The sequence below is a fragment of the Sceloporus undulatus genome, chromosome 4 (genome assembly GCF_019175285.1).
Source record: "Sceloporus undulatus isolate JIND9_A2432 ecotype Alabama chromosome 4, SceUnd_v1.1, whole genome shotgun sequence".
Taxonomy (NCBI): domain Eukaryota; kingdom Metazoa; phylum Chordata; class Lepidosauria; order Squamata; family Phrynosomatidae; genus Sceloporus; species Sceloporus undulatus.
The window spans coordinates 175,029,654-175,042,523 of NC_056525.1; the positions used below are offsets into that span (position 1 = coordinate 175,029,654).

The window sequence follows — 12,870 nt, forward strand, 5'->3', positions numbered from 1 at the left end:
TAGCCCAAGCCTGTTGAACATGTTAATCATGACTTACGTTTGTTCCTATTACAATCAAGGAATCTTAAGTTCAACTGATTTTGTCCACGTCTAAGCTATTATTTTCAGGTAGGTACATGTCTACAACTGTAAGAAGTGTGTATAAGACAAATACTGTATCTGTATCATACAGGTGCATTTTTCAGGGGAGTCACGACTGGCTGCAACTTAGTGCCAAAAATTACACTCAGTGGCAAAACCAAGTTTGTCCTACACAATGTTAGAAACTATTTGGAGAGCCAGTTAACAGCATCATCATCATCATCATCAAGCTTTATTTATATAGCACTGTAAATTTACACAGCACTGTACATACAATCATTTTAATTAGATGGTTTCCTGCCCTCAGGCTTACAATTTAAAAAGACAAGACACAAAAGGAGAAGGGAATGGTGGTGGGGAAAGAGATCAGGTCCAGCATTTCTTCTCTCCCTCTGAGGCCTGGACTGAGGCAGATGGACTGGAGGGAGGACTCTGCTTCTTAATCGAGGCCAGGCCCGATGGAGCTGGCACTGCCTTTTCACTCCCTCCCAGGCCGGATGATAACAGATGGTATGGAGGGAGGGCTCTTCTTCTTCAGGCTAGGCCCAATGGAGTTGGGCCTGCCTTTTCATTCCCTCCAGGCCAGATGGCTTGCCTTTCTCTCCCTCTGTATGATGGCGGATGGAGGGCTCTTCATCTTTCAGGTAAGGCCTGATGAACATGGCTTGCCTTTCTCTCCCTCTGAATGATGGGTCTTCAGTACCACCACCTCCTTCAAAACAGGAGGCACCTCCGCTGAGATTACATGGCATTTACTGTATCCAACTGGCCAATCCACCTCTGTTAGATTTTATCAGGCAAGATGGGCAAGTGACAAGCTCACATGTGGTGAGTTGAACTGCTTCAAGTGTCTTGTCTGCATCACCAGACCTCAATAACTGAAACTGATCCAATGAAAACTGACCAGATGCTAAGCTGTGCACTTCCCTAGGCTCTGTTAAAAGTGTGTTGTCAGGTTCTGAGTGAAGGCAAGCAGCTTTCCCCTCAAAATACCTAGCAAATTTTTCAGAGGCAGCTGTGGGTTGCATACCTGAGCGGTCTGGACCTGTACTCAGAAGAGTCATCACCACTTGAAAAAATCCTATTGGGTGGGAAGTTGAGGACGCAATCCTAGTCATTAATACTGTATAATTTTTTAGCCTGCCTCACTGCTTCACAGTAGGCAGAATGAAGAGTCTTTATTGGTTTCTGGTAGCATTTGCTCCAAGACCTATGCCACTTGCACTCTAGCCATTGTCCACCCTGTTTCATTGCCCACAGGTCTTGTGTAAAACAAGTGAATTACACTATGAGCTCCACAACACTGGGCTGAGTGCTTAAAAGCGACTGTATTGATAGCCCTTTCTATCTCTCCATTCCATAGTGAAACCAAGTCTCAACATACTGTACAGCAAAATCCCAAATCCACAAAAGAGTAGTACCTTTGTTGGTCAACCAAAATGCAGAAAAAACATCATGTAAGCTTCTGAAGCTTCACTTGCTTCTTTATCAGTCAAAGATATTTAAAATCATAAAAAGTGACAATGTTGAGTCTCAAAGAATCGCCAGCCTTTTCAGCCAGAAAATCTCCCAGAGCATTCAGGAATCCTTCAGATTCTCTAATGCTCTGGAGGCACACTATCTTAATAGGTGCCACCCCTGTAGGGAGGATCTGCTACTACCAAACTTCACAAGGAAATGACTTGACTAAGACAGTAGGTTTGTTGAAATCCCACCTAAAATCAGATCATCCTCCATCCACCTAATAGTGGAGACCAGGTCATCCACAGTGTACCGTCTTGTGTGTTGGACCAACAACATACTGAGACAACCCCATGGTTTTCATGGTAGTCATGAAGTCTTGAGCTGGCCCTATCAAGACAGCTTCTGTGTGTATGTTGAAATCCCCCAAAACCACAGTTCTAGGGTACTCCAACACAACTTCCAAGACTACCTCAGCCAGCTTAGGCAAGGAGACAGTTGGTCACCAGCAGTTATCTCAACAAACCCTTGAAACTGTTGCCTGGGCAAATGGATTTCCTTGTTTAATAGATAGAACTCTTATAGATAATGGCAACTCCCCCCACCCCTTCAACTTAGCTCGGTACTGCCCTGAATAGTTGGATGGACAAAGCTGGGAGAGATCAACACCTCCAGCTGATACTCTTAAGATTTCTGTTATACACACCAGGTAGGCCTCTTCAACCACAACCACGTTATGGATAGTACTTGTTGATCTCCCCCAGCTTTGTCTATCCAAATATTCAGGGCAGCAATCCAATAATATCTGCAGGGTACTAGTATTAACTATTAGTTTTGCTTTATTTTCTGCTAAAAGAAAAAAATCTTTGAAATTTCAAGTTAGCATGAGTAAACACACAACAAATCTATGGTTATGGAAATTATAGTACTGTAATACATTTTTTGTACAACCAAAATATTGTTTTATTAAAAATAGGAGTTATTTTGACATGGAAAATTATCTTCTGATTTGAGAGAGACATACCCACATTTGTTGACTTTTTTAAAAAAAATACAGTAATAGTAATACCAATTTCATTTCAGGTGTCTGAAATTATAAATCTTACCGTCTTCTGGACTGCAATGTCACTTTCTCCAGTAAGTACTGCTGCTCACTAACATTGAAGCCTTAAAAACCATCTGAGATTTGATGTCTAAAATGAGAACAGATGTTCTTTGTGGATTACCACACTGAAGCAGCTGAAGAAATAATCATTGGCAGCCCTTATGGAGAAGCTGCAGAACAGATTACAAAACCCTTAGTCAACAAAAATTTTAAGGAGGAAAATCCTTAGTCAACAATCATGTAAAGAGGGAAATATTAATTAAGTTATTTACACTAAAAGTCAAATAGAAGAATTAAGTATTGCACTGTATGTTAGTCAAATCTACTATCATGATGGCTCCCCTAAATCCTCAGTGTTGTTGGTGAATGAACAGATGGCTTTGAACCAGATGAAATTTTATATGCATCTCAGTAACTCATACTGAATTTGTATTTTCTCCAAATGCTGTCCAGATATTCCTGATGTGTCCAGTTATGTGCATAAACGTTTCACCTCTATCCCCACAGAGAATGTCTTATATAATGTTATGTTGAGTACAGCATCATCTTCCACTTGGGATGTTCGGGTGGAGGTTGAAGACACTTCCCTCCCACTCCCAACCTGATGCCATACACAACAACTGTTTATACAGTAATGAACAATAGGATTTTGTAGTGTCATCGTGCCAGTAACAAAGAGGTCTGTAGTGGTCACTGAGCAAAGTGATGCATTACAATGTTAATTAAAAGCCAAACTAAACATAACATTGTTCACATAATTTAAAGTTACATTATTTTTTTTAATGAGCAAAAATAGGAACAGGCCCACTAATCTCTGGCAAGGTTCTGATATGCATATGGCTCTTTGATCCTGTAATTTGCACTTGCTTTCCATTAGACTTTTCCTTCCAAAGCAAAAGCAGGTGCAAGGGACCCACTCTGGATTAGGTACACAATGGGAGAGATGGTGGTCAGAGATTCAATTTAGATGGGAGGGATGTTTGCTATTTAATCTTTAAAAAAAAATGCAAAAGTTGGAACCAAAGTTTAGTTTTATTAGGAGATGTCATCAAGTACAAATGGTACTTGGCTGATTGGTAACATTCTACATTTTACTGACCAGGTTACAGTCAGTAGTCTGGTGGTATAGACTCAAAAGGGATGGCATCTGCCAATGCTTATTCCAATGCAACATGGTATTCCATCAACATTTACATGGATAACTGTGTCTCAGGAAATCATGCGAGCGCAGACATTTAGGGCTGAAGTGTAAATAAAATTGCTCAGTGCTAAGGATGAACAAGGCTAAAGTGAATCTGGTACCTACATGCTGTGCTACAAAAACTTCATGGGGAAAAGTGTAGAGAATTAAAATTTATGAGAAGTGGGTACACTGCTTCTGCACTTCCTGGAGCCCATCCTTCTCAATTTCTAGATAACCTTTTTTGTTTCAACAACTCTTACTGCATGGTGGTTCAGTGGTTTGACACACAGCAGTAAAAATAAGAAGTATAGAACATAATTACTAGGTTGCTTAAATGAGAGACAATTGGAAAAAAGAGGAAATGTGTAAGAAATAGCATAATTTTATGTTTCATGGCATATGCTTACTTCTGTGCTTATCACTTGATTCTGCCTAATGCCAATGAGGGTCAGAATACAATTAAAGCCATATTTAAAGAAAACTATGGCCGGTTACAAACCGGCACTTGGGACGTCTGCAGGACGTCCCATTTTAAAAAAGGGGCGTCTCTTCTAGACGCCCCTGGGTCTAATACGGACTCTGTCCGTACAATATGGCGCCGGCCGTTCCACATGGCCGGCGCCATCTTTACGTATCGGACGCTGTGACTTCGCGAATGCTCCCCTAGCGCCTCACGACGTCACAGAGGTGCTGCAGAAAGAAGCTCCATTTTGGAGCTTCTTTTTTGCTCCGTAAGGGAGCCACGCGGTGTGGCTGCGACGGCTCCCTTACGGAGCAAACGGCGATGGCGGCAGACCGCCTCAAAGCAGCGGTCTATAACCCGCCCCCATTTGGTAATGTGGTTTATAACATACTGGAAGATTGAAGAGGCTCATAATTTCACTTGGGAAATGAAAGTTTTAGACTCAGACCTCACCATATTCTCATTCCCATCACCATTAGAAAATGGCATGAAGTGATTAGGAACTGCACATTTACTCAAATCTTTCACTTAGATGAAAAAGCAGTCAGGGTGTTTTAATACTGGGTAGATGCTTTCCACATCCCTGCTAGCCATTCCTGCTATTCTGAAACATGGTAGTGCTAAGCACACACTAACTGACTGGTGACCCATTTCTGGTAAGCCACCTGGTCTGTGTAAGGTTCCTCCATTTAACTGCAAATAACTTGCAAAGAATGCTGGCCTAGTAGACCTAGGTAAACTTGGCAGGCCTTTTTTCTTGTGCTTGAGTAATGATTACATTCCCAAGATGATTTAAAAGAGGATAGCTGTGCTTCAGCTGTTTGAAGATCCTGTTTATCCACTACGCACTGCTTCATAAATTAAACTTACAATGGTAGACCATGAATATTAGGGAAAGGGGACAGTAAACCACACACAGCAATTGGAAACATTGGCGCTTTACAGAGCGTCCAAAAAGGATGTTCTGCTGGCGCCCGTGTTTGCTGCGCCAGGGAGCCGCAGCGGACAAACCGCACGGTTTCCCGGCGCCGCAAAAAGCGTTTTTTGCGGTGCTGTTATGACGCCGCAAGGCACCAACTGTGCTATGATGTGCGGATGCTAAGCGTCAGCCATGTCAAAATGGCGGCGCCCATGTGTACTGGGAGCCACCATTTTGATGTACCCAGTACGTACTGGGGTGAGGCCTGCTTGGACGCTGCCTCCTCTTCCAACCCTTAGTACATACCGGGGGCGGGCCAAACGCCCGTCTGGAACGTGCCTAAATTAGTACTAATGCCAACATATTAATGTTTGCTAAATGGGAAGCCAATGCTTAACATGAAACAGTTATGAGAAAATCATGACATTGTTTTCTTCTGTTATCCATTGTTGTGTGCCTTCAAGTCATTTCCAACATATAGAAACTCTATAAGCTTTGATTGTGAGTTCCTGTATGGCAGGGGGTTTGACTGGTTGGCCCTTGTGATCTCTTCCAACTCTATGATTCAATGAGAACACCTGTTATGTCTCCAAAATAAAAAGAGTCCCATTTAATGGTGGGCAAAAAAATGTTGCTGCTGGTGCTGGAAACTGCCAGAAACAGTCTGGGACAACAGAAAATCGTTTAGATATTTTTTAAAAATCTAAGAAATACAGTAACTAACAGTGCAACCTCCCACCACATTTGCTCTGTTTGGAGGAACCTTGATTTGTTTTCCCACTAAATGGAAAACTCATTTTCTCAAGAGCAAGTAAGAAGGCACTGGTGGGATATAGTACAGAGTAAGCTAACACACTGCTGTGTTTGCATTCTGTTAAAACGATAGTGATAGTATTAAACTAGATTGTGCCACTCTCCTTCCTGAAAGCCAGGGTGAAGATGCCAAATATAAGTTGCCTTAATGCAGCCTGAAATACCTGACATTTGGCACCTTCTGAAACATTACAAAAACAATGCAGTTGACCCTCAGAAGCAGATTTCACTTTTGCTTTTTGCAGCAGCCATGATGCTGTAGAAGTAGTTCAACTTGCAGACACTGTTTCCAGGAAACAAGAAAAAAGAAACCATCGAACAAAATCAACGGAAAGGAGAAATATTTCTTTCAGTTTACTCTCCTCTTTTCTCATTGTCTGCAAAGAAATGCTAATCCATAGATGGCTTGTGAAATATTAAAAAATTTAAAACTGCCATATATTCCCAAAATCTTATGGCACAGATTCCCACTTCTGTCATTCTAACCGCATGTAGTATTCGGTCCACCAATTAATACAAACCAGTGTATGTGATTCTTCACTATATAATTTATATCCCTGACTGTGAAATGCTCCAATTCCATAAATGCCACCATATACTAGGGAAACAGTACAGTTAATAAAAAAGGATTGAAAGATGTGGGCCCTTGGCAACCCTATGATGGAGTTTTCTTGGAAAGATTTGTTCAGAGGGGGATTTGCTCTTGCAGTCCCAGTTCTGGGAAAAGAGTGAGATAAGAATAAGTATTAATAACTGCTGTCTAGTACGGCTGAGAGAGTGTGACTTGCCAGGGTCATCCAAAGATGAATGGAGATTCCAACCCTGGCCTCCACAGCTGTCATCCAATGCTCAAACCACTATGATCAGGCACAAAACACCAAACACTGCAGGACTTATACCTGTGTAAATATGCATGGTTTTTCTTTTTGAATTGTTTACAACTTCCCCCTGTGAGACACGTTTCAATAAACAACGAGATGTACACAATCAACAGAAAAAGCAGCCTCTCCCCAAATCCTAAGCCACGGCCTTGAGTTTGCATGACCTGAAGAAGGCAGCTGAGGCCTTGATGGGTCTCTCATTCACAGGGTCACCCCAAGTCAAAGTCGACTTGACAGCAAAGAACAACCCCGAAAATCCTTCAATGCAAACCTGCCTTCAAAAATAAGAACAAACTTAAAAGCAATCCAGATCCCCCCAATCTGTTGGTTGCACCTACAAATACCGAAAGTTGGTGGGTACCACAAACTATCTGAAGCACATCCTTGAGGACGTCATCACAGAGTGGCCAGATGTCCTCAGTGCAAGGGAGAACAAGGCGCCACAAAATGTAGGACATTTAAGAAAAATGGGGGACAGTGCAACCCAAAAACACTGACATAAATATAAAATCATGGTTCTTAGTGATGCTCAAAATGGAGGACATTTGGGAATCTGTCCTGGACAGAAAGCTGAAATGGAGGACAGATCCTGGAAAAGGACAAGGTGACCAGATGTCCTAACTGCCAAGGAGGACAAGGCACCTCAATATGTAGGACAGTCAAGAAAATATGTAGGACACAACCAAATAAAAGCCCAATATATTTATTTATTTATATCCTGCCTTTTCCCAAGTTGGGACCTAAGGTGGCTCACAACAGATAGATAGATACACACACACACACACACACACATCAAAACTACACTTTAAAAACAATTAAAATCATCCAATTAAAACAGTAAAGTTTTTTAAAAAATATATAATACAAAATTTGAAATTTGCAGAATACATAGTAAATGCAAGATAAAACATGAGATATGAAGATAATGAAGAACGGTAGAACAAAATAATCAGTGAATGCATGCACTGTATATTCATGAATGTGTGACTGTTAGATTTACTGTATCTGATTTATCTATGCAATAAAGAGATACTGAAAACACTAAAAAAGCAAAATAAAAGCTGAAAACGCTCATCTAAACTTTTTTTTTAAAATCATGCTTCTTAGCCCTGCTCAAAATGGAGGACCTTTTGGAATCCCTCCTGGACAGGAAGGCTGAAATGGAGGACGCGTCCGGAAAAAGGAGGACGCGGCTGTTCACCCTGCACCACCATCATTACTGCCATTATCATTATTATAATCATTATTAATTTCAAACTTAGCAGGGATTTTAATTGCCCGAACCTTATCCAGTGGGACGTCCAGGCGGTCGCTCAGTGGCTGCAATAGAGTCGAGCCTGTGCTCTTCTTATAGGGGTCTCCTATGGCTCCTCCACCAGCCATCGCAGCCTTCAATTAACGCGACCGCTCTCTCGCACAGACAGAGCAGGACTGGCGCTGCTACAGCTGCGGCACGCGCGCACCCTCTGGGCCAATGCTGGCGCGTGCCAGTCAAGGCTCGGCCCCTGATTGGCTATTCCACTTTCGCTTTTCTCTCTCTAGCTCTCTGCAGGCGCGCGCACAGGCACGCGCTCGCTGTGTGGCCGACCCCACTTTCCTTTGGAAGTGGGAAAGGCTCAGCTCTTAGAACCCTTTTAGTCCCAAGTGCAAAATCGCCTCAGAACGAAGAGAGGAAGCCTTTAGGCCACGCCCCTTTCAGAGTGACAAAAAAGGTCCTCCTCATCACCTCAAAGGAGGACTAGGCCTCACCACAAAAATGTGGTTGTTGGATATGACAGGAATAAAATGGAAGACATGACCAAAATAATAATAATAATAATAATAATAATAATAATAATAATAATAATAATAATTCATAAACATTATATAATAAAATAATAAATATCATTTTATTAATGTATATTAATCACATTGCTTAATATAAATTAATTAATAATTAATATAAATTAATTTATTAATTTATATTTATTAATCATATTAACACAATTAATTATATTAATTAATATAATTAACTGTTAGTATTAATATAAAGTAATAAATTAATATAAAATAATATATATTTATTATTATTATTATTATTATTATCATCATCATCATCATCTCTTTGAGGGCTGCTCGTAACACAAAAAAAAAAAAAAAACCCGGTACAATTAAAAGTATACAAAAACAGTACATTAAAACAGAAAATATTACAATATTAAAACAAGCTACATATCAAAAGAATGAAATACAACTAAAAAGAGAAAAATGTATGGGCACATATTCGCCGGTGTTCAGTGATCCTATTGATCAGATCTTGAGAGATTTGCTCAAACTCATAAGAAGCAACATTAAAATAGAGTCTTTATAAGTGAATTGCCAACCCTGCTCATTTTCTAGAAGAGGGAGACTGTTGTGCTTGTGGAGTCCAGATAGAAAGCAAAGGCAGGTCACACTCTCTCAACCTTAGAGTATGGCAATGGCAAACCCCCTCTGAAGAAACTTGCCAAGAAAACCCTGCAATACGTTTGCCTTAGGATCACCAGAAGTCGGAAACAACTTGAAGGCACACAACAATAAGATATGCACTTTTTTGAATTAGGGAACCAGCATAGTGTAGCAGTTTACATGTTGGATTATGACTGGAAACCAGGGTTCAAATTCCCACTTGGCCAAGAAAACCCACTGGGTGACCCTGGGCAGGCCTTCCACTCCCAGCCTCAGAGGAAGACAAAGGCAAACCAGCTTTGAACAAATCTTGCCAAGAAAAACCCATGAAATTACTTGGAGACGCATAAGAACAACAACTTTTGATACCATCACTTCAAGAGAGAGGAGGAGCTCAGCAGTGGCATTATCAGGGAACTAGTGCTGAAAATATATGTGAGAAAAAGGTCTATTTCACACGTTCTTACAAATCTTTCTGACAGTTTTCCTTGCAAACTGTTGGATCTGAAACACTTTGTGCCATAGATGCCACTTGGCACCCCTAGTCAAAGCTGAGTTTCCAAGAGGGCACACACACATACTGCTGCTTTGGTTATGTACGGATTAAGGTAATAGGTCAATCATTTTCTGCTGTGAGTGGTGGGTTTTTTATGTCTTTTGCACAGGCATTCACTAAAACTGGTATGGGAATCATGCAGGCCTCCAGAGATTGTTGGACTACAACTCCCAGCACTCCTCTCTGTTGGCTATGCTGATTCAGGCTTCTAGGTCATGCAGTCCCATTACACCTAAAGGATCACATGAAGTAAAGAGTACCTGGACACCATGTCTGTCAGTTCCAGTTGTACAAGAGATATGCTTATTTAGATTAATTGGTGTTTTTAATATTCAGTAGAGGAATATATAGTGCGCCTTTGATATCCACTGGGGTTTGGTTCCAGGACCTCCCCATGGATACCAAAATCTGTGGATGTTCAAGTCCCATTAAATACAATGGCATAGTAAAATGGTGTACCTTATATAAAATGGCAAAAGCAAGGTTCATTTTTCAGAATACACACACACACTTATACAGGTATATATGTATTCAAGCCATGGATGCTTGAATCTGTGGATAAGGAATAAGTGAATACTGTATAGAGGGCCAACTGTACTGTCACCACACTGCAATCGAGTTTTACATTTAAGTAATGAAAGACTTAAAGGGAACATTTCTACCAACTTAAAATGAAAGTAGGTCTTGGTTTACCAGAAATTGATACTTCATTTGCAGAGGATACTGCACATGTACTAAAAACAAAGTATGAATCATCCTCTCCAACAGCAAACTTTATGAGCCTCTGTGTCAACCACTTAAATTTCTCATCAATGATTTACAGCCCATCCCAGGCAATGACACTCCTCTCCCAAAAGCCTTTGATGGCAAACCTATCCTTGTTCATAGACAGTTTCCCACAAAACCCTGTGATAGGGTTGCCTTAGGTCAGAAATGACTTGAAGACACATAACAACAACAAATCCAGCATTATTTGCTAGCAACAACAGACTTCACAAGTGATACAAATCCCATGGCAGACATTATTATGGCCTATAAAAGTGTCAGCTGTGTCCCCATGGCTATTTTGCCAACACTCTTACAGGCCATAATAATGTAATCTACAATGTACAGGCCTGAACAGACAGGCCAAAATAAAGCTGCTTCGGGTCACTTTGGAGGTATGCTGTTTAAAGGATGCAAGCGTTCTAAGAGTCCGAAAGTAATAATAATAATAGAATTTATTTATATCCTGCCCAATCACTAGGAATGTGGGAGGCTTACAACATTAGGGAAATACAAAGCAATAGCAATAAACAATAACAATAAACAAAAGATAATAAAGAAATATAACATAGCAATACATAGCAAAAACATAATAACAACAAAATAACAGTAATATCGTAGCAATTCAAGCAATTCACTGCTAAGGACTGGAGTGCAGCTTTGGCATAGCTTCTTAAGATGCAAGTGTCATTTAAACAGTATACCTCCAAAGTGACCCGAAGCAGTATTTTGGCCTGTCTCTTTGGGACCATAGTTTCTCATTTGGCCTACTTAGTCAGCCAGTGTGGTGCAGTGGTTTGAGTGTTGGACTATGACTCTGTAGACCAGGGTTCCAATCCTTGCTTGGCCATGGAAACCCACTGAGTGACCTTGGGCAAGTCACACTCTCTCAGCCTCAGGAAGGCAAAGGCAAAGCCCCTCTGAACAAATCTTGACAAGAAAACCCTGTGATAGGTTCACCTCCCCATAAGTTGGAAAGTATTTGAAAGCACATAACAACAACCATTTCTGCAAGAACCAATAGTCAAGTCTTTTCACAAAATCATAATGGCTATATTTTTTTTAATGAGAGGGAAATACTTCATTTCCCCAAAGCACTGTGTCCAGCCTCAAAGTTACCATCCATTCCTTGAACAAAGGATATTACGACACTGCATGTGTTTGTTCATCTATGCATGATGTGTGTATTTCTACACAATTACTTTGGATAGCAACATTTGAGAATGTTAATAACCATTGTTAAAGTGATTTTGCATTTCAATTTTCACTGTCTCCACTGATTACAAAGGGCCACTCATCCAACCATCCATATACATAATAATGTGCCAGCTGAGGTCTCTGTCTGTGCATCTGACGAATTGGGATGTAGTCCACAAAGCTTTATCCCAAATAAAATGTGTGTGTGTGTGTTTAGGGTGCCACAAGATTTTATGTTGCTTTACATTTTATATAGTTGACATTTATGTTTTGTCAAGTTGGTATATGTAGTTGTTGTCACTGAGTCAAAGAGTTTTCATGTTTAACAGGTTGCAAAGTAGGCCAAGCTGTAGTGATTGTAAACCAGAGGTGAAAAACCTGTGGCATGTTGTAGTGAAACCCTGCCCATTGGCTTTGTAAACACGGTCCCACCTCAAAATTAATCTGTGGTGGCACCGAAAGCATCCTCTCATTGTATGTGAAGTGACTTAAGGAGTTAGCTACGTGACAACTGCAATAACTGTTTTGAGCAACACACTTCTGGAATTGCAAGTGCTTTTCAAAACCTATCTTAATATATCACAACCCAACTTTGATCATCCCAATTGCACTTACAGGAAAATCAAAAGCTACCTTACAAAGACTTCTCTTCCTTCCTCTCTCAATCCTGGCTGGGAATCACTTGTAAAGCTCTGACCCCTACTGGTTGATCCATATAATATTTCTCTCCCTTACTCTGCAACAAGAAATCACCTTATCCTACATAGATTATTGCTTCCTGATCCTGAGCAGGGTGACTGTATAAGAAGGGTGGGAATCATGTAGCCCTTTAGATGTTGTTAGATTGCTACTCCCAGCATTCCTCACCTTTGACTGTGCTGCCTAAAGTTGCTGGAATTGCAGTCAAACAACCCTTGGAGGGCTATACACTTTCCACACCCTGCTGCACAAAGCTGATCAGATATTGCTTTGCCATGAGCTCACCCCACTGATTTCTTTTTAAATGCAAAATCTATTTT

At 40.7% G+C, this 12,870-nt stretch overlaps 1 protein-coding gene across 2 annotated transcripts in view; it reads right to left on the reverse strand.

The window, feature by feature from the left end:
* The window catches only part of MBOAT1 (membrane bound O-acyltransferase domain containing 1), a 30,563-nt gene that overhangs the window by 14,660 nt on the left and 3,033 nt on the right, over positions 1-12,870 (reverse strand). Inside the window, exon 1 of one of the 2 annotated variants that reach the window (XM_042461207.1) lies at positions 8,191-8,320. The exons of the other annotated variant lie outside the window; for it this stretch is intronic. Coding sequence (XP_042317141.1) covers positions 8,191-8,289 — 99 coding nt within the window. The 5' untranslated portion in view covers positions 8,290-8,320. Of the gene's footprint in view, positions 1-8,190; positions 8,321-12,870 lie in introns of those variants that run through there. 2 annotated transcript variants of the gene reach the window in all.